Source organism: Lynx rufus, unplaced genomic scaffold, assembly GCF_022079265.1.
Source record: "Lynx rufus isolate CCGP_SWC_20201006 ecotype Redwood Valley unplaced genomic scaffold, mLynRuf1.p SCAF_11, whole genome shotgun sequence".
Classification (NCBI taxonomy): domain Eukaryota; kingdom Metazoa; phylum Chordata; class Mammalia; order Carnivora; family Felidae; genus Lynx; species Lynx rufus.
This window is the reverse complement of record NW_025814825.1, coordinates 15,081,770-15,104,776: the sequence shown is the minus strand read 5'-3', so window position 1 is coordinate 15,104,776 and position 23,007 is coordinate 15,081,770. Positions and strand designations below refer to the sequence as shown.

Genomic DNA, 23,007 nt, shown 5'->3' with positions numbered 1-23,007 from the left:
CCACCTAAGTAACCTCTCTGGTTCCAGTATCTCCAGTTCTTCACACTGTTGCCAGTTACCCTTGTAAAACACAAATTTGATCATGTTACTCTTCTGCCTAACATCCTTCACCAGTTCCCCATTGCTTCTGGATGAAGTTAAAATTGAAGTTTAATATATAAGGTAGATAAAAATAGACACTTTAATTGGAGCTTCTCTAGTTGAAGAAATTTGAGAGACCTGGGGTGAGGTGAAGAGTTACTCGGGATGTTCTTCCCACCTGTTTTTTTTTGTTTGTTTGTTTGTTTTGGTTTTTTTGCCATGGCAGCTCTAAAAACACTCTAAATGTGCTTGTTTGACCCTTAGTCTGTTAATATGGTAGATTACATTTCTTGATTTTCATACACATTCCATTCCATTCCAGGAATATATTCTACTTGGTCATGGTGTACAATCCTTTTCATGTGTTGAATTTAGTTTGCTAGTATTTTCTTGAGGATTTCTGCATTAGTGTTCCACGGAAATTGGTCATGGTTTTCCTATATTGTCTTTGTTTGGCTTTATTATGAGGGTAATGCTGGCCTCATAAAATGAGTTTGGCAGTGTTCCCTCCTCTCCAGTTGTTTGTAAGAGTTTGAGGAGGATTGATGTTAATTCTTCTTTAAACGTTGGTAAAATTCTGGGGTGCTTGGGTGGCTGTCAGTTAAGCATCCGACTTCAGCTCAAGTCATGATCTTACGGTCCCTGGGTTCGAGCTCCGTGTCGGGCTCTGTGCTGACAGCCCAGAGCCTGGAGCCTTCTTCAGATTCTGTGTCTCACTCTCTCTCTGCCCCTCCCTTGCTCATACTTTGTCTCTCTCTCAAAAATAAATAAACGTTAAAAAAAAAGTTTAAAAAATTGTTGCTAAAATTCTCCAGTGAGCTTTTCTCTGTTGGGAAGTTTTTTGATTACTGATTCAGTCTCTTTCTAGTAACCAGAAGTAATTCAGTCTCCTTCTAGTGATCCAGTCTTGATATGTTGTGTGTTTCTAAGAATGAACTTATTTCTTCTAGGTTATCCAATTGGTTGGTGTACAATTGTTCATATCATATGTTTCCTTATAGTCCTTTTTATTTCTGTAGTATAGGTTGTTATATTGCCTGTTTCATTTCTGATTTTAGTTACTTGTGTCTCCTTTTTTTTCTTACTAATTTAAGATTTTGTAAATTTTGTGCTCTTTCAACAAACCAGCTCACCTTAGTTCATTTTTTTCTGTTGTTTTTCTGTTCTCTATTTCTTTTATCTCTGTTCTAATCTTCATTATGTTCTTCTTTCTGCTAGCTTTAGGTTAGCTTTTTCTTTTTCTAGTTCCTTAAGGTGTAAAGTTAGGTTGTTGATCTGAGATCTTTTATAACTATAAACTTCCTCTTAACACTGCTTTTAGTATGTTACATCTTTGTTTTCATTTGTCTCCTTGTATTTTCTAACTTCCTTTGTGATTTCTTCTTTGACCTATTGGCTTGTTTAAAAGTGTATTAAGTTCTACATATTTTTGAATAATGCACTTGTTTAAAAAATTCCTGCTCCATCTAAATCTAGCTTCCTGATATTCCTAGAACACTTTATTGTCTGTCATGCTTATGTGCCTTTGCACATGCTATTCTCTTTTTCTGGAAAGCCTACTTCTGGTCATTCTTCCACATGAACATAGCTCAGATATTCTTTATGGTCACAGAGCCCTCAGTGCATATGTCCATTCATTATCTTGTTGTTGTTGTTGTTGTTTCATTATCTTGTTTTGAGATGGTGTGGTTGTCTTGTCTCCGGTTGTCTATGGGTCCTCAAGGGTGGGCTTTTTATATCCTGTTCAGGGTTGCAACCCCAGCTCCCAGCTGTGGTACCTACAGTATAGTCAGTCAATGAATGTTCGTTTAACTGAATGATTACTTGTATGTTTATGTGCACAGACAAGTTTATTTGGTTATATGACTGCTTTTCTCTTGTTTTTAGGAGATGTTCCTGCTCATATGTTTGGCATGACAAAGTTTGGGGATAACATTGAGGATGAATGGTTTATTGTTTATGTAGTAAAGCAAATTACAAAGGAATTTCCAGAGTTAGTAGCAAGGTATTAGTTATTTTAATAATCTAAAGGAATTCTCTTGTTGAGACTGACCACATTTTTATCCATTTAGTAAAAATTTTTTGGTAGTCTGGTAGAGATTGAACAAATTTGAGACATAGATTTTGAAAGTGACTTGTGTGTTTTCTTCCTTTTTTCTTGTGACTTCCTTTTCTTGAGGAAAAATTAAAGTACATTGGAGAATTTAACTTCTAAATTTTTAAACGAAATCAGCCTATTTTAGCTTTTTAAAAATTATTCTCATTGTGAAAGACCAAATACAGATGGTAAACAAAGTCCAAACAATACCAAAGGGTGTACTGCTCTTTAAAAACAAAATCATAGAAAAAATTCCATTCATATGTACATATACATATACATATACATATACATATACATATACATTACAGATTTCTTTACTATGTCTTCCTTTATTTTACCATAGCGCGTACCCTCTCTCTCTCTCTTTCTCTCTCTCTGCATATATGTTGAGAAATCACATACAGAAAAATTTAAAGAAAAATTAGTGAACAGTATTGAAAGCAAAGTAGGTAACACTGTTTAAAATGGAAACTGATAGTTCTCTGTAATTACCAAGTTGTGTCAGCAGAGGGCGTTTCACCCATTCGCCGCATGTTATTCTAGTTTTCCTGTTAGCCCCCAAATTCTAATCCATTCCCCCAACCTCTTCCCCAGCTGAACAAAAAGAAAAACAACTCTGAAAATGTATTATTATATCAAAATTTCAAACATGAAAGTAGAGAGAATGAACCCACGTGTACTCCTCACTCAGCTCCAATAATTACCAATTCATGGTCCTTCTTTACCCATAGCTTTCCCCTCCTCCTTTCCCCTACTCCTTTTACATAACAAGATTATTTTAAAGCAATCTCCAATACTATGCCATTTTATCTTTAAATACTTTTAAGATGTAAATAGAATAGATAAGAACTCTTATTTTAGACACTACTGTTATCACACCTAAAAATAATTGTCAGTAATTTCTTCATAAATGATAGAATTTTATATGAACAAACTCCAAGATAGTTGTTTCTATGTTTACAATGGTAATAGAGGAGGGCAATGCCTTTTGTGTATGGATTCTGATCTTTATATAATGATGGTGCATACCTACACACCAGGCCTATAAAGCTCTTTGACTAATAGGCATCTACTGTCTTGTTGGGGATTTGGTTTTTAAATTTTTTTTTTTAAGTTTGTTTATTTTTGAGATAGAGAAAGAGAGCGTGAGCAGGGGAGTCACAGAGAGAGAGGCAGACACAGAATCTGAAGCAGGCTCCAGGCTCTGAGCTGTCAGCACAGAGCCTGACACAGGGCTCAAACTCACCAACTGTGAGATCATGACCTGAGCTGAAGTTGGACACTAAACCAACTGAACCACTCAGGTGCCCCTTGTTTTTAATTAGAAAAAGAAAGAACTTCCTCTATGTCTCTGCCAGATTAATCTTCCTAAGGTAGAGCTCTAAGCATTTTTCTACACTGCTTTAAAACCGTTCATTCCTTAAAAAAAAAAAAAAAAGAATAGAATAGAATAGAATAAAACTAAGCTCATTCTCATTGACTCTGCCGACATTTAAAGCTCTTCCCAAAATGATGTAACTGTGCTTTTCTAGTCTTGTTCTTTACTAGTGCCATTCTCCAAATATCTACCTTAAATAGACACCTCCATGATTTTGTCATTGCTAATCCCTCTCCCAAGAACATCTCAACTTTTCTTCGTATATCTCCACCCATAAAAAGTGAAAAAATCTAGAACAGTATATAAAATACGCTACCTTTTGTGTGACAAGAGGAGAAAATAAGAGTTTATATTCCTATTAACTAGATTATGCTTAAGTGAACCTAGAAGGATAAACAAAAAATAACAATGGTTGGAGGATAGGAATGGGGCATATAGGGACAAAAGTAGGAAGGAAACTGTTTCATTGCAGAACTTTTTATGTACTTTTTAAAAGTTTAGCCATGTGACTGTCTTACCTATTCAAAAATTTAAATTTAAAAAATAATACAAATGAGGCAAAACAAAATTATCTTTCAGGGTCTAAGTAACTCTTCCATAAAGGCTTTCCTTATCTTGGCTCTATGTGGGTTTTTTCTTCTTTTGACACCTAATTGTATGTTTTTCATATTTGTGTCTGTTATTATTTACTTATGTACTTAATTTGTTCTCCTTATCATCTCCCTCCAACTCCTCTTTCAATCTTACAATCTCCCTGAGAGATTCATGGTGTCTCAAATATTTTGCTTTATTATAACAATCTGTACATAGCATGTACTCATACATTAACTAAAATGAAAGAGAACATATTAGAATAAATGTGTTTTGATTCGTAGCATATATGTGCTTTTTGAATGCATAATTGGAATTTCTTTTGCAAAAGGATTGAAGACAATGATGGTGAATTCTTGTTAATAGAAGCTGCTGACTTTCTCCCTAAATGGTTGGATCCTGATAATAGTGCCAATAGAGTAAGTGTATCCAAGTTTGGAAAATTTACAGAGATGAAATCATGTTACTAGTACCTAGAGTTTGTCAGTGCCCAGAATGAAAATTAAAATGTATCATTTTGCAGGTATTTTTCCACCAGGGAGAGCTGTGCATTATTCCTGCACCAAGGAAACCTGGAGCAGTATCCTGGTTACCCTCCACACCCCCTACAATCCCACAAGCTTTGAATATAATCTCAACACACCCAGAAAAAATTTTGGCTTCAGATTCTATACAAGCTGCTGTGAATAGGCGCATTAGAGGGTAAGAAAAATATTTTCAGTGCTAGTCAAAGAGCCTTTTGATTTAATGCGGTTCAAGTCTTCCACTGAATGTAGAATTTCTTTCACCTAGATTAATGCTCATTTTCATTCTGTCTTCATCCTTCATGAAAGTGACTAACAACAGATTAAATTTACATGTTTTAAAATTAAGGAACAGATGTATCTTTTAATTCCCAATCATAGATGTTATATTGCAGTCCCAATACTTTTGCATTTATTTACTTAGATATTGTGGCTAAGTTCTATCTATATCCATAGGTAAAAATTTTGAGACCTTGGGGCGCCTGGGTGGCCCAGTTGGTTAAGCATCCAACTCTGATTTCAACTCAGGTCTTGATCGCAGGGTCATGAGTTTAAGCCCCTCGTTGGTCTCTACACTGGACGTGGATCCTACTTCAATATTTTTTGAGACTTTTAGGAATGAAAACCTAAGGGAGCATAGTGTGCTTTGTGGGACTCTGTATAGTATTCTTTGGTCTGTGTGGAACACTTTAGGCTCTATGCCGAAAAGACAGTCTTTACCTAAAAACAGATTAGTTCAACCTTTCACATTTGAGTACCTAGGCAATGTTTACTACCATTCAAGTTTTAACAGTATAAAAATCTCTCTTAACTTTGTTTCAGCATACTTTGTACCATTGTTTTAAAAGAATAAACTCTGATTTTATTCTTGTTCCAAAAAATAGTAGAGTTTTCATTTTGTTTTTATTGATCTACATTAGTCCCTTTTCTTTATTTTCCATTTCTTCCTACCTTTTCTCTTTCTCTCTCTTCTTTTCTGCAGTTTTAGTGTATATGGTGGCTTTATCTTCACTTTCCTTGTCATTCAACATCTCTTGATGAACCAAGACAAGGGGAACTAAATGCTATAAGAATGCTAGATATTTACATATTATAAAATAAAAATAATTATGTTACCTGTCACAGATACCCAGAAAAAATTCAAGCCTCCCTTCATCGAGCACACTGCTTCCTTCCAGCTGGTATTGTAGCGGTGTTAAAGCAGCGCCCCAGATTGGTGGCTGCAGGAGTCCAAGCATTTTACCTACGGGACCCTATTGACCTGCGAGCCTGTCGTATTTTCAAGACTTTCTTGCCTGAAACACGAATAATGGCATCGGTAAGATAGCTCTCCTGGTTATTTGGTTCCTCACTAGCAAGAGAGTTGAACATCATTTTAATTGTGCACTAGAAAAAACTGGAAATATTCTGCTTCCTCATCTCAAGTTAATACACTTTTTTTTCTTTTCTCCCATTCTAGTGGAGGAAGAGTTCAAGAGATTTCACTCCCTAGTTTGTATCTAAATGTTTCCTAGGTATTTTCTGGCCACATTTTCCCTATTTTGTTTTCTTCTTAAGAATAAAACATTTCATTTCTTCCAGAGAATTAAGAATTATTCTTTATCTAACAACCCACCCAAACTGCCATATAATGTAACTGATAAGAATTCCGTTAGTGATAACTAAAAACAAATCATGCAGTTAATTTTATGGTATGTGAATTATTGTATCCCAATAAAGCTGTTACTAAAAAATGTAGGCAGTAAATAGGTTGGATCTTCTTTGCATTTCATATGAATATGAAGCTCATAAGTGGAACTGTGAAATGATGTTGAATTTTTACTTTCAGGAAGACTCAATGTATTTTGTGTCCCAATGTCCAGGTCACTTTCACTAAATGTCTGTATGCACAGTTGGTGCAACAAAGGTTTGTGCCAGACCGGCGGAGTGGATACAAGATGCCTCCTCCATCTCATCCCCAATACCGAGCCCATGAATTGGGCATGAAGTTGGTAATGAACCATAAAATTTTATATTCTTCCTTTAGGTAAAAGGGCTCTTAATAAATAATGGCACAGCATAGAAAGTCTAGAAATATACCTTATTTACATGAGAATGTGGCTCTCAAACAAGAAGGAAAATGTGTTATTCAGGAAATGATAATAGAACAACTGAGAAGCTGTCCAAAAAGTTAAAGTTCATTCCCTCACACCTATACCAAAATAAATTCTAGGTGGATGAAATATTTAAATGAGAACATTGAAACCATAATATCTGAAAACACAGAAGAATTTTTGATAATTTGAGTAGAAAAGGCCTTTTTAAACAGGATTTGAAATCAGAACCTACAAAAAAAAAAAAAGACTGGTTACTTTATTAAAAATTAAGCATTTCTGTGTTGGAAAGAAAAATCCCATAGCTAATGTCAGAGATAGTAAACCTGAAGAAAGCATTATATTTGCAGTTTAAAAAAGAGCTAATTTCTATAATATATAGAGAGTTCCTACAAGTCGGTATGAAAAGAAATGCTAATTAATTAATTAAAAATGTTCAGAAACCCTGAACTGACAGTCCACAGAAAAGGAAATAGGTGATTTTTAATTTAAACATAAAAATGTTGGCCCTTGCTCATAATAAAAGAACTGCAACTTAAAGCTACAAAATAGTGTTTTTTACATTTGGCAAGTATCAAAAAGTTTGATAGTATATACTGGATTGGTGGAAATACATATTTGAGATACTCTCAAACATCATTGATGGGAATATAAATTGATTCAGTCTCTTAGAACAGTTTGTCAATATCCATCCAATTTATAAAGTACACAACTCTTCTGCTCGGCATTTTCACTTCTAAACATTTATCCTCCATGTATTTTACATGTGTACATAGATCTGATGATACTCATGACAGTATTATTTCTGGTAGCAAAAGATTGGAAATTACCAAATATCTATTAGTAGGGGAATAGTTAGATAAATTACAACCTGCCTATGAAGTGAATTGGATAAATTTGTGTGATCATATAAAATGATCTCCAAGGCATATGACTTAGTGAAAAAGCAAGGTTTAGGACAGTGTGTATGCTACCATTTAGTGATGGAATAGGATATACATACACAGATACACATCTACTTGAGTGCATACATTACTTCTGAAAAGATACGCAAGAAATTGGTAACTATAGTTTCCTCTAGAGTGATCAGGAAAGCTCCCTATCTAATTTATTTTATGTGCATTCATTATATTTTTTAATCAAAGCACCCTTAAAATGATATGATTCCTTCCCTTTACTATATCTAAGACCATGGTGAATTCATTTATATTTTCTGTTAGATGAGAAGCCTTTTCTAAGCCTTTTTTTAAGCAAACAACAAATAAGTTTAAATTTCTGGTTTTGTGATCAGCAAGAAATCTCTTTGAAGAGAATAAGAATCTTTGTTTTGCATTATTTGCTTTCCCTTTATAATTTTTAGTAATCTCTATATAGAAATTGAAAAATTGGAGGGGCACCTGGGTGGCTCAATCAGTTATGCATCTGACTCTTGATTTTGGCTCAAGTCATGATCTCACAGTTCATGAGTTTGAGCCCCACTGCTTGGGATTCCCTCTCTCTCCCTCTCTGCCCCTCCCTGCTCGTTATCTCTCTCTCTCTCTCTCTCTCTCAAAATAAATAAATAAACAAATAAACTTTTTTTTTAAATGGAAAAATTAGAAATAATCACATTTTTCATAAAATTCAAAGTGTTATAAATGTCCATATGTCAAATGACCTAGTTCTTAAGTGTGACTAAATGGAAAGAAAATAACTTAATGATGAAAATTCTGTCTATTCTATCTAGGCTCATGGATTTGAAATCTTATGCTCCAAATGTAGCCCACATTTTTCTGACTCCAAGAAATCCGTCATGACTACCTCACCACTCTGGGCTGGCTTCCTTGAAAGTCTGAAAAAGAATGATTACTTTAAGGTAGGACTTGCAATGCATTTGTAAAACTGTACAGTCCAGGGGAAATCAAGCTAGTGAATTAGAGATCTATGGTCCATATTTAATGTATAACATTATTAGAGAAGCTAGAGTTAAAAGGGACCATTCTAGTTCAGTGTTAATGAGGGAGTGACTATGAACTGTTTCCAATATTTTAGAAAAGTTAATAATGTTTATATAAAATTATGATAGTTATCATTTGTATCTGAAGAGCAATTTATGCAAATCATAAGGCAAATATGAAGACACCAAATAGAAAATGAGCAAAGACACGGATTAAAAAAATTACAAAAAGACAACTAATAAATTTCTTGTAAAATATTTACTCTCACAAGTAGTAAAGATATATGTATCAACAGAATAATAGTTTTTCACATATGTGAAAAAGGATCTGAATGAGGCTTAATGCTATTGAAAGTACAAATTAATACTCCCTATACATTGCTGGTAACATTGCATATTGATAGAACTTTAACTGGAAAGTAATTTGCTAGTGTGTTCCAGGAGCTATAGAAAGGTTCAAACTCAGAACCTTTACTTTGAATAATCTATTTTAAGGAAACATCCAAGAAGTAGAAAAGTCCATTAAGAATATGATGGTATATGAACAGACATTTCTCCAAAGACATACAGATGGCCAACAAATAAATGAAAAGATGCTCAACATCACTAACCCTCAGAGATGGTGAGGCTAAATCAGAATGGCTAAAATCTAAAACACAAGAAACAACAGGTGTTGGTGTGGATGTGGAGAAAAGGAACCCTCACGCACCATGGATGAGAATGCAAACTGGTACAGCCACTGTGGAAAACTGTATGGAGGTTTCTCAAGAAATTAAAAATAGAATTATCATATGATCCAGTAATTTCACTACTGGTATTTACCCCCCAAAAATGAAAACACGAATTCAAAGGGATACATGTATTGCTTTGTTTTTTGCAGCATTATTTATAGCCAAGATTATTTATAGCCAAGGGAACCAACCCAAGTGTCCATCACTAGATAAATAGATAAAGAAGGTATGGTATGTGTATACACACGCACACGCACACATATGCAATGGAACATTACTCAGCCGTAAAAAGAATGAAATCTTGCCATTTGCAACAAAATGGATGGTTCTAGAGGGTAGAATGCCAAGTGAAATAAGTCAGTCAGAGAAAGACAAATACCATATGCTTTCACTCATGTGGAATTCAACAAACAAACTAAACAAACAAAAAACCAAACTCTTAGCTATGGATATCAGAGGGCAGGTGGGAGGATGGGTGAAGTAGGTGAAGAGGATTAAGAATACAATTCTTGTGATGAGCACTGAGTAATGTATAGAATTATTATGTTATATACCTGAAACTAATATAATACTGTATGTTAATTATACTGGAATTAAAAATTTTTTTAAATATCATATAAAGACTGTAGCAATATAGAAAAGTGCTTATGATATCATAGTATATTTTTGAAAGAGTGTAAAATATTAAGTACAAATGCCAAAATAAACATGCATGTGAAAAGCAGAAATGGCAGTGAAAATGAGATTATGCTATTTTTTGGTTCTATTTGTACTTTGTTTTATAAATTAATTACAAATCAATTGTTTCTTAATAACCAATAAAGTACTAGAAAATGGTAGAAAATCTTCCAAATTGGAAAGAGGTCTTTAATGGTGAAAAGGATTAGGAACCACTACATAGAGCCTAGTCCCCTTGTTTGGAGAAAATGGAGCCCAAACAGGTACATTAATGACAAAACAGGGACTAGGACTCAGGCCTCGTGATTCCTGAACAACATATCATACACTGCCTCCCTGAAAATTGCTGGTGAGTGGGTAATTTCAGTGATACCATGTAAATAATGTTATGATTTTTTTCTTTCAGGGTCTGATAGAAGGTTCTGCTCAGTACCAGGCAAGGCTAGAAATGGCAAAGAACTACTTCCAACTCTCAGTAAACCGGCCAGAAAGGTGAGTTTATCACTACCTAACCATGGCAGCAAGAGTGGTAACCTGCCAGATGTTAAGGAGTTGTTCACTCCTGAGATAGTTGCAGAAATTGGAATTGCTGTATTTAAAGAGTTAACGGCAAGGATCATGACTGCTGAAGGGGATGAACTGGGAGAGAGGAGGTGTTGCTACAGAAGATCACTGGATCTGGCACCCGTCATCATCATCATCACCTAACGGCTAATGTTTATTGGTACTTACAAAGTGTATTGGTACTTAAAAATTTGTTTGATCTCTCTTATAGTCCTGTGAAATAAGTATGATTATTATCATTCCCTAGATACAGCTGAGGCCAAGAGAGATTAAGTAGTTTGCCAAAGTTCACACAGCTAATTAGTGACAGATCTAGGATTTGAACTCAGGCAGTCTGATATCGAGCATGTGCTTAATTCCTGTAGGAGCCCTTGACTGTGTTTAGCTACATTTAGGAGAGGCTGAAACATAGGATAAAGCAGGCAGTCAGCTTTCAAATCACATCTCATTCTAACCTGCCATACATTGCCTAGAAAAAGAAAGAAATGAACACAGGGTTGGCAGGAAATGGCACACTTTTAAAATTTTATAAAGTCAAGTTCTCATAATGGTGGAGTAACATATCCAACTAACCCCCTGCCAAGTGTAATTATAAACCCTGGATGGAATTTAAGAAACAGTTATTTGAAGACACAGTAGAACAACAAAATTGGGCCAAAATTGAAGGAAATAGAACCCTTTGAAAGAAGAAAATCACAATAGATGAGGTCCTCATTATCTGAGTTGTCACCTGAGGTCACTTCCTAGTCAGTGCAGCACCAAGGAAAATAGAGCTCAAGCAGAAAACTTTGGTCTTATTGAGCTCAGGAATCAAAGGTCAGATTTTGAGTATTGGAAAAAACTCAATTTATGTTTGTAAAATTGAATGTGAGATACTCAAAGCTATTAAATAATATAAAAGCAATGGCTTTTGTATATATCATGGTTAAAACGTCCCAAGTTGTATGTGTTTTTCATTTGTTGGACTTTTTTTTCTTTTTTCCCTGGAGGAAACTTAATTGGTTTTGAACTTCATTCATTTTGCTTACATCTCAAACATCACTTATTTGTGTAATAGAATGTTCTTTGAGGACTGGTGAAGCAAAGTTGATGCTGAGAGAACTCTAACCTCAGTGTTTGTGAGATAATAATGACTTTACAGCAGTCTTTACTCTTTCAGAAGTGTCTGCCTGTGTCGTTGTCCTGCTCCCATCAGTTTTATGGCAGTAATTGATGGTAAAAAGAGGATGCCTTCTTAGGGAATCATTTCAGAAAACTTGCTCGAGAGTCAGAAGAGGAAAAGAGGTGGCCTCATGTTTAGGAGAATCTGCCCCAGATGATTCCCATCCACCTCCGTGGGCCACTCTGTCTGTGAAGACACGTCACCTTACAGACTTGGGTTAAAGAGATGTTAGAAAATTAGACTCATGTGTAGGAGAATCAGGGCACCTCACACAAAATAAGATAGATTGGTGGTTAGGTAGTTATTTTTAAATAATGGAAGTTTGTTAGGGCACCTGGGGGCTCAGTCAGTTAAGCATGTGGCTCTTGATTTTGGCTCAGGTCATGATCTCAAGTTTTGTGAGTTTGAGCCCTGCATCGGGCTCTGCACTGACAGTGAAGAGACAGCTTGGGATTCTCTGGCCCTCTGTCTCTGCCCCTTCCCTGCTTGCACGTGCTATCTCTTTCTCTTTCAAAATAAACAAATATTAAATAGATAGATAATGAAGTTTGTTGTTGTTACAAAAGTAATGTGTTCACTCATTATAGCAAATAAAGATGTAATAAGGAAAAAATATATATCAGAAAGTCAACTACTATTATCATTTTGATCTACTGCATTCCAGGATTTTTTTCCCCATATCCATCTAGTTGATTTTTTTTTAAATTGTACTATATAAAAATTTTGTATCCTGCCCATAATTTTACTTATTACCATCTTACATTTTCCAATGACATTAAAAAGTATTTATAAATGTAATTTTATTTTATTTTTTCTTAAAGTTTACATATTTATTTTGAGGGAGAGAACATGAGTGGGGGATAGGCAGAGAGGGAGGGAGAGAGAGAATCCCAAGCAGGCTCCCTGCTGTCAGTGCAGAGTCCGACACAGGGCTCAAACCCACAAATTATGAGATAGTGACCTGAGGTGAAGTTAGACGCTTAACCGATTGAGCCACCCAGGCGCCTCTATAAGTGTAATTTTAAAGAGCTGCACAACATTTCAGCAAATGGATGTACCATGACTTACTCAACATACCTTTACTATTGGAGAAAGAATTATAAGTAGCTTAAATGTCCAACATTGTAAATAGTGCTGCAGAAGAGACTCCTGTTCCCCAAACCAGGATAACTTCTAAACAATTTAAAACCAAACTCACATCTCCCTCCAGACCTGTTCTTGAATTCCCAGTTTTTTGGTTTTTTTTTTTAATACTTAGATTAATGTCAGAGACTGTTTCCCACTCTCTTTTTTAATAGACTACCATCCTTCTTATCACCTAGACCTCCTGGCTCTCGTTTGATCCAGTCCCTAGATCTTTTTTTTTTTTTTTTTTTTAATTTATTTTGAGAGAGAAGGAAAGAGAGTGCATGTGCATTAGCAGGGGAGGGGCAGAGAGAGGGGGAGAGAGAGAATCCCAAGCAGGCCCCGTGTCAATGCAGAGCCTGACATGGGGCTCCATCGCATGAAACATGAGATAATGACCTGAGCCAAAATCAAGAGTCAGATGCTTAACTCACTGAGCCACCCAGGCTGCCCCCTAAATCCTTTTTATTGTTATCTTGTGTCTTACATTTTTCTCTTTTGCTGCCTACCTACTCTAATATGTATATATATATTTTAACACTTATTTCTTGAACTATAACGATACCTAAACTTGCTTCCCAACCTCTAGTGACTCTCCACTTCCAATGCAACCATTAGAGCCAGAGAATATGCTTGAAATATATCTTTAATCATATTACCCCCTCTCCTAAAATTTATTAGAGATTGTAATAGTGAAAAATTGAACAGTGTAAGTATCCATCAATAGTAGATAAATGGATTGCGGTGTGTTTGTAGGATAGACTACTATCCATTACGTAACCAGAGATTAGCTAAATATATGTAAACCAATCCAAGGTTTCTAAACCTTGGCATTGTTGACATTTTGTACAAGATAATTCCTTGTTATGGGAGACTGTTGTGTGCATTATAGGATGTTTAGCAGCATCTCTGGCTTCTACCTAGTAAATGCCAGTAGCTGTCCACCCTGCCCCCAATTGTGACAACCAAAAATATCATCAGACATTGCAAATGTCCTCTGGGGGCAAAATTGTCCCCAGTTAAAAACCACTGATCTAAATAAATACGTCTTGTAAACATGATGTTGAATGAAAAAAGGATATTGTAAATGTGTACAGTATGGATTCTATTACATATAAAAAGTTTTAATACATAAAATACTATATATTACTTATAGACATGTATATATTAATTCATTCAACCAATATTTATTATTTCCAGGCACTAGGGATACAGCAAGCAAATCCAAAGTCTCCCTGCCCTTATGGAGTTTACGTGCTAATGTAGGAGAAAGATAATAAATCACTATAGGCTGTTAGATGGTGATCAGTGCTTTAAAGAAAAAAAACAGCGTGTGGGGACAGAGAAGTCTAGGCTGCTCTTCTAGATAGTTTGGCCGAGGAGGACTTTCCAAGGAGGTTTAGTTTGAGAAGACACATAAGTGAAGTGAGGGAATGAGGCATACAGGTATTTGGGGGGATAAAATTCCAGGGAAAGAGAACAAACAGCAGTTACAACATAGATACGTACACATGTGTGTGCGCACACACACAGACATTCACACATATACACACTCAGTGGACCAGAAGGGTATTTGTGAGAGCAATCATTTCTGGGTAGCAACAAGATGGATTGGAACTGATAGTGTTGGTCATCAAAGGAAAAATATTAGCTTTATGTATAATTTTTAAGGAAATGTATATGTTACTTGTTTAATTTTTTATGTTAAGTGTCAAAGTATAATCATACCTTTAGATTAGAAGTATAACAATATTATAATTCTAGGTGGGTAAAGATATGCTATATCATCTTTTTTTTTTTTGTCATCTTTTAGACTTGTCTGCACTATTTAAATCTCTTAAAACAAAAATTAAAAATAAAAAAGAAGCCGTCAGTGATCACCTACTGCTTATTTCATTGAGTCCAAACTTAGCCATTTCAGGCTCACTGTGCTCTCATTTCAGTCCATCTGTTCAGCCCTGTCTGCCCCACTTAAGCCACACTGAACACCATTTGCTTTGTGAACATGTTCCTCAATTCTCTGCCTCTATACAAATGTTCGTTTCCCCTCTTGCCTGAAGTTTCTCTACCCTATCTTCCTTGTCAAAATCTTACCCATTCTTTAAGTCCTAACTCAACTACGTCCATTACCTCTTTTCCTTTTTAATTTTCTTGTAGTTAATGTAATCATCTCCTGTGACTCTACATAGCATTGGTATTCCTATATGATTTTATATTTTGTAACTTGTTATGATTATTTGTGTATTTCTTTTCTCTCTCCTAATAATATTTCCATAATATGGAGTAGGGATGATTTCCTGTCACCCACATGATTTAGCAAGGTATGCAGATCTTTATTAAATAAATGTAAGTCCATTCTATAACTTGATTTGCTCCATTCTCAATAGGTCAGGGAAGCATGGGTGACTTAGTTGGTTAAGCCTCCAACTTTGGCTCAGGTCATGATCTAGCGGTTCGTGAGTTCCAGCCCTGTGTTGGGCTGAGCCTGCTTTGGATTCTGTGTCTCCCTCTTTTTCTGCCCCTCCCTCACTCGTGCTCTTTCTCTCTCAAAAATAAATATTAAAAAAATTTTTTTAAATAGCTCAGACAGGGTTCAGGTTTCCATTAATTTATGTAATAGGTCACATTGGGGTGCCTGGGTGGCTCAGTCCGTTAAGCGTCTGACTTCAGCTCAGGTCATGACCTCGTGATTTGTGAGCTTGAGCTCCACGTCGTGTTCTGTGCTGACAGCTTAGAGCCTGGAGCCTGCTTCAGATTCTTTGTCTTCCTTGCTGTCTGCCCCTCCCCCGCTCACACTCTGTCTCTCTCTCAAAAATAAGTAAACATTAAAAAAAAACAAAACAGGTTACCTTGCCATCATAAAATAGTATGCTCATTATATAGATAATTTCTGTGCATATTTCCTCGTTAGTTTATTGTAGGAAGATCATAAAATAGTATCAGAAGACTTGATTTCAAGCTTTTGCTGTCCAACTCAGTGACCTTGTAAAAGTTATAGAATATCACAGCGCTCTGGTTTTCTCCTCTATAAAACAGGATTATCACTTATAATAGTAATTAGAGGACTAAATAAGAAAATGTATTTAAAAAAATTTTTTTTAATTTACATCCAAGCTAGTTAGCATATAGTACAACAATGATTTCAGGAGTAGATTCCTTAATTCCCCTTCCCCGTTTAGCCCATCCCCCTCCCACAACCCCTCCAGTTATCCTCTGTTTGTTCTCCATTTTTAAGAGTCTCTTATGTTTTGTCCCCCTCCCTCTTTTTATATGATTTTTGTTTCCCTTCCCTTATGTTCATGTGTTCTGTGTCTTAAAGTCCTCATATGAGTGAAGCATATGATATTTGTCTTTCTCTGACTAATTTCACTTAGCATAATACCCTCTAGTTCCATCCACATAGTTGCAAATGGCAAGATTTCATTCTTTTTATTGCTGAGTAATACTCCATTGTATATATATATACCACATCTTTATCCATTCACCCATCGGTGGACATTTGGGCTCTTTCCATACTTTGGCTGTTGTTGATGGTGTTGTTATAAACATTTGAAACAGCATACCTGTATCCCTTGGATATATACCTAGTGGTGCAATTGCTGGGTCATAAGGTAGTTCTATTTTTAATTTTTTGAGGAACCTCCATGCTGTTTTCCAGAGTGGCTGCACCAGTTTACATTCCCACCAACAGTGCAAAAGAGATCCTCTTTTTCCACATCCTCACCAACATCTGCTGTTGCCTGAGTTGTTAATGTTAGCCATTCTGACAGGTGTGAAGTGGTATTTCATTGTGGTTTTGATTTGTGTTTCCCTGATGATGAGTGATGTTGAGCATTTTTTCATGTGTCAGTTGGCTATCTAGATGTCTTCTTTGGAGAAGTGTCTATTCATGTCTTTTGCCCATTTCTTCACTGGATTATTTGTTTTTGGGTGTTGAGTTTGATAAGTTCTTTATAGATTTTGGATACTAACACTTTATCTGATATGTCATTTGTAAATATCTTCTCCCATTCTGTTGGTTGCCTTTTAGTTTCGCTGATTGTTCCCTTTGCTGTGCAGAAGCTTTTTATGTTGATGAGGTCCCAGTAGTTAATTTTTGCTTTTGTTTCCCTTGCCTCCAGAGACATGTTGAGTAAGAAGTTGCTGCAGCCAAGATCAAAGGTTTTTGCCTGCTTTCTCCTCGGGGATTTTGATGGCTTCCTGTCTTACATTTAGGTCTTTCATCCATTTTGAGTTTATTTTTGTGTATGGTGTAAGAAAGTGGTCCAGGTTCATTCTTCTGCATGTCGCTGTCCAGTTTTCCCAGCACCACTTGCTGGAGAGACTGTCTTTATTCCACTGAATATTCTTTCCTGCTTTGTCAAAGATTAGTTGGCCATGTTTTTGGGTCCATTTCTGAGTTCTCTATTCTGTTCCATCGATCTGAGTGTCTGTTCTTGTGCCGGTACCATACTGTCTTGATGATTACAGCTTTGTAATACAGCTTAAAGTCTGGGATTATGCTGCCTCCTGCTTTGGTTTTCTTTCTCAAGATTGCTTTGGCTATTCGGGGTCTTTTCTGCTTCCATACAAATTTTAGGATTGTTTATTTTAGCTCTGTGAAGAATGCCGGTGTTATTTTGATAGGGATTGCATTGCATATGTAGATTGCTTTGGGTAGTATTGACATTTTAACAATATTTGTTCTTCCTATCCAGGAGCATGGAATATTTTGCCATTTTTTTTGTGTGTCTTCTTCAATTTCTTTCATAAGCTTTCTATATTTTCAGTATATAGATTTTTCACCTCTTTGGTTAGATTTATTCCTAGGTATTTTATGGTTTTTGGTGCAGTTGTAAATAGGATCGATTCCTTGATTTCTCTTTCTGTTGTTTCGTTGTTGGTATGTAGGAATGCAACCAATTTCTGTGCATTGATTTTATATCCTGCAACTTTGCTGAATTCATGAATCAGTTCTAGCAGTTTTTTGGTGGAAACGTTTGAGTTTTCCATGTAGAGTACCATGTCATCTGTGAAGAGTGAAAGTTTGACCACCTCCTGGCCGATTTGGATGCCTTTTATTTCTTTGTGTTGTCTGATTGCTGAGGCTAAGACTTCCAATGTGTTGAATAACAGTGGCCAGAGTAGACATCCCTATCTTGTTCCTGACCTTAGGGGGAAAGCTCTCAGTGTTTCCCCATTGAATATCATATTAGTGTTGGGTCTTTCGTATATGGCTTTTATGATGTTTAAGTATGATCCTTCTATCCCTACTTTCTTGAGGGTTTTTATCAAGAAAGGATGTTGTATTTTGTCAGATGCTTTCTCTGCATCTATTGAGAGGATCATATGGTTCTTGTCCTTTCTTTTATTGATGTGATGAATCACATTGATTGTTTTGTGGATATTGAACCAGCCCTGCATCCCAGGTATAAATCCCGCTTGGTCATGGTGAATAATTTTTTTAATGTATTGTTGGATCTGGTTGGCTAATATCTTGTTGAGGATTTTTGTAAAAAATTTTTGAATGTTTATTTATTTTATTTTATTTTATTTTATTTTTTTAACGTTTATTTATTTTTGGGACAGAGAGAGACAGAGCATGAACGGGGGAGGCGCAGAGAGAGAGGAAGACACAGAATCGGAAGCAGGCTCCAGGCTCTGAGCCATCAGCCCAGAGCCTGACACGGGGCTCGAACTCACGGACCGCGAGATCGTGACCTGGCTGAAGTCGGACGCTTAACCGACTGCGCCACCCAGGCGCCCCTGAATGTTTATTTTTGAGAGAGAAAGAAGAGAGAGAGAGAAAGAGCCTGGAGCCTCTGAGCTGTCAGCACAGAGCTCAACTCAGGGCTCGAACTCATGAACCGTGAGATCATGACCTGAGCTGAAGTTGGACACTTAACTGACTGAGCCACTTAGGCGCCCCAATAAGAAAATGTATTTAAAGTGCTAGCCTAGCATATTATACATGCAAGATTCATTTTAGTTTGTATTTTCCTCATATATATATGCTATATATAAATTAAAAGAGTTGCACTAAGTCAGCACCTTCAAGATGGTGTTCCATGCAGCCTGCTGCAGAGTGAAAGGCAAAGGTGAAGTAGATATATCTCTGAGCCTCCAGACTCCATTTTAATCAAAGCAGTTTTTTTTTATCTTTATTGAGATATAATTGAGAAATAAAATCTAAAGATATTTAAAGTGTATATCATGGTGATTTGTTTTTTCATGGTGATTTGAGATATGTGCATGTGAAGGGATTATCACTAACTAGTTAATTGACAATTCCATCACCTCATATATTTATCTTTTTGGGGGAGCAGTGAGAACATTTAAGTTCTACTCTCTTAACAGATTTCAATTATATAATACAGTGTTATCAACTATGGGTACCATGTTTTACATTAGATCCTCAGACTGTATTCAGAAACTATCTACCCTTTTACCAACCTCTCCTTATTTCTCTCACCTCCTACTCCCTGGCAACTACTGATCTATTCTGTTCCTATGAGCTTTACTTTTTTTAGATTCCACATATATGTGATACCATGCAGTATTTGTCTTTCTCTGTCTGGTTTATTCAATTAGCATAATACCCTCAAGGTCAATCCATTTCACAAATAATAGGATTTCCTTCTTTCTCATATATATTTCTCTGAATAATATTCCATTGCATTAATATAGCACATCTTCTTTATTCATCCATTGATGGGACACTTAGGTTGTTTCTATATCTTAGCTATTGTGAGTAATGCTGCAGTGAATATGGGAATACAGGTATCTCTTCAATATTCTTTACATATATACCCAGAAGTAGAATTGTTGGATCATATGGTAGTTCTATTTTTAATTTTTTGAGGAACCTCCATACTTTTTTCCATAGTGGTTACACCAATTTACATTCTCACCAACGGTGCACAAGGGTTCCCTTCTCTCCACATCCTTACCAATGCTTATTCTCTCTTGTCTTTTTGGTGGTAGCCATTCTGACTGGTGTGAAGTGATATCTCATTTTCATTTTGATTTGCATTTCCTGATGATTAGTGATGTTGAGTGCCTTTTCATGTACCTGTTGGCCATTTGTACACCTTCTTTAGAAAAATGTTTATTCAGGTCCTCAGCCCATTTTTAAATCACATTTGTTTTTTCCTATCAAGTTGCATGAGTCCTTTATATATTTTGGATGTTAACCCTTTATCAGATATATGTTTTTGTAAATATTTTCTCCCATTCAGTAGGTTGCCTTTTCAGTTTGTAGATGGTTTCCTTTGCTGTACAAAGCATTTTTTCTTTGAGCTCTTTTATATTTTAGAGTTACTGGTAAGATTTTATTTGAGAAAAAGGGGTCTCTAACTTAAAACAATTGCTTAAAAACAAATTAGACTAGATAATTGCCTCCAGCTTTAAAATATTTTTTTGTGATTATTATTCTGAGCTGTCTTATAAAAAAATCCCCATGTCTTTTATTTTTTATAGCTCTCTTGCTCTGAGCCCAGGTGAAGAAATCTTAACCTTATTACAGACCACACCATTTGATATAGAAGAGCTTAAGAAGGAAGAAGCTAATCTTCCCCCAGAAGATGGTAAGTCATGGGCCAAGAGAGCGCAGAAGGGTGAGGAAAAATTAAAATATTCCGCTAGGTCTCATAGGGCCCTTCTCTGAGAGTACCTGCCATGTGAGTACAGTATGGCAGTATCATGTTTTCTTCTTTTTCAGATGACCAGTGGTTAGATCTCTCACCAGATCAGCTGGACCAGCTACTGCAGGAAGCTGCTGGCAAAAAAGAAGCAGAGCCCATTTCCAAGAAGGAGGAACAGAACTATGACTTGACTCAAGTCTCAGAGAGCATGAAAGCTTTCATATCTAAAGTCTCAACCCACAAAGGAGCAGAGCTGCCTCGGTAATTTGTGTTAAAGTCTAAATATCTAAGTAGTTAAAACCCAGATGTTAAAGTCATCTAGTCATTGCCATTTCCACTCTATTTTTTTTTTTTTTTTTTTTTTTTGTACTGCTATGTTTCCCTCTTTTGGTGCCTAGTACCCTGATGACTTTTTTGGAGTCATATTTTTAATAGCCTGATCCTTTGCAATTCTTTTTTTTTTTTTAACTTGTTTTATTTATTTTTTTAAAATTTATATCCAAATTAGTTAGCATATAGCATATAGTGCAACAATAATTATAGGAGTAGATTCCTTAGTGCCCCTTACCCATTTAGCCCAATCCCCCTCCCACAACCCCTCCCGTAACCCTCAGTTTGTTCTCCATATTTATGAGTCTCTTCTGTTTTGTCCCCCTCCCTGGTTTTATATGATTTTTGTTTCCCTTTCCTTATGTTCATCTGTTTTGTCTCTTAAAGTTCTCATATGAGTGAAGTCATATGATTTTTGTCTTTCTCTGATTGACTAATTTCACTTAGCATAATACCCTCCAGTTCCATCCACATAGTTGCAAATGGCAAGATTTCATTCTTTTTGATTGCCGAGTAATACTCCCTTATATATATATATATATATATATATATATATACCACATCTTCTTTATCCATTCATCCATCGATGGACATTTGGACTCTTTCCATGCTTCGGCTGTTGTTGATAGTGCTGCTGTAAACATGGGGGTGCATGTGTCCCTTCAAAACAGCACACCTGTATCCCTTGGATAAATACCTAGTAGTGCAATTGCTGGGTTGTAGGGTAGTTCTATTTTTAGTTTTTTTGAGGACCCCCCATACTGTTTTCCAGAGTGGCTGCACCAGCTTGCTTTCCCAGCAATTCTTAAAGTAAGTCAGAGAGACTGCTCAACAGATCTAAAAGCTTCCATCCCAGAGCTGTGCAAGGAAACTGCATTTTACTCTTTAAACTTTTACTCAGAACCTTATGGACTCTTAACATCTAGCTCTCAGCAAACCCACACTTCAGATCTGCTACCCAACAAGCAGATTGTAAGCTTCACACTCAAAAGAGGGGAATAAAAGAGTTCATCAGAGAAAGAAATAATAACAGGAGAAATGGGAAGTTACATTTGGCAAATAAATGTAAGAAAATAAGATAGATGGAATTGTTACTTGTATAGCAAATATATCTTTATTCATGTTGATGCTCTTAAGCCTCATAAGAAGATTAAAATTTATGTTCAGTATTCTCTAAGAAAGCAGAGATAAAGAAAGGTATATTCTTATTTACTTTTAAAGGTTTAGTTCTTAAAGAAATAGACTTTATGTAAATTAACTCAGATAAGTGATTTCTTCTGCTAATGCTATATATATCTTGTGGGAGGTGGATGGTGGGTAGGTCCCTAAATTGGCATAAGTTTAATGTGCATAAACAAAGTGCAATTTTTACTTTTCTTACATCAGTCTTTCCCATTTCTTTTGCCCTCAAGACCATTTAAACTACAGTTTTTCTTGGTGTACCTCTTGAGATCCTATATCTGGTAGTGTTCCTAAGAATGGCACTGCTTTAAAAAAAGTTCCAAAGAGTTATGTTTAGGATAAATGGTCTTTTTCCTTTAACCTTGCAGAGAACCTTCTGAGGCTCCAATCACTTTTGATGCAGATTCTTTTCTTAATTATTTTGACAAGATTTTAGGTAAGTTACAGTACGATGTTTATTTTCATTTTGAAACTACAAGGCTGTGGCTAGAGCACTGGAGCATTGGAAGTCAAAGTATTTGCTTTTTCTTCATGATTTTAAGTTGCTTTCAACCATGAACTTCTGCCCAGTTGAATGATTTTGCAGAGAATGCTTAGCTCAGTGCCGGACATAGTTGCTGCTCGTTCATTATTTGAATGAGTGAATGCTATGTGGCCAGATATGGTTTCCATGTTAATACTGTTTATTCTCTTTTAGACTTACTGTACTTAACACTAATAATAAAAAGACAAATAGCCCAAATTTAAAAGTCAACAAAGGATTTAAATAGGCAGTGCCTTGAAGAAGAAATATAGACAAATATTTGAAAAGACTTAACTGTTTCTAGTAAGTGAATACACAATACAAAATAAGAACTTATTTTTTTGCCGATCATATTGGCAAAGATTTTAAAGACTGGCAATACCCAG

At 35.8% G+C, this 23,007-nt stretch overlaps 1 protein-coding gene across 4 annotated transcripts in view; it reads left to right on the top strand.

The window, feature by feature from the left end:
- ECD (ecdysoneless cell cycle regulator) overlaps positions 1 to 23,007 on the top strand; it is a 32,081-nt gene that overhangs the window by 2,877 nt on the left and 6,197 nt on the right. For all 4 annotated transcript variants that reach the window (XM_047072944.1, XM_047072945.1, XM_047072947.1 and 1 more), the window contains 10 exons: positions 1,969 to 2,086; positions 4,483 to 4,570; positions 4,675 to 4,853; positions 5,801 to 5,993; positions 6,538 to 6,666; positions 8,495 to 8,623; positions 10,520 to 10,605; positions 20,423 to 20,529; positions 20,664 to 20,847; positions 22,467 to 22,534. In XM_047072944.1, coding sequence (XP_046928900.1) covers positions 1,969 to 2,086; positions 4,483 to 4,570; positions 4,675 to 4,853; positions 5,801 to 5,993; positions 6,538 to 6,666; positions 8,495 to 8,623; positions 10,520 to 10,605; positions 20,423 to 20,529; positions 20,664 to 20,847; positions 22,467 to 22,534 — 1,281 coding nt within the window. The remainder of the gene's footprint in view (positions 1 to 1,968; positions 2,087 to 4,482; positions 4,571 to 4,674; positions 4,854 to 5,800; positions 5,994 to 6,537; positions 6,667 to 8,494; positions 8,624 to 10,519; positions 10,606 to 20,422; positions 20,530 to 20,663; positions 20,848 to 22,466; positions 22,535 to 23,007) is intronic.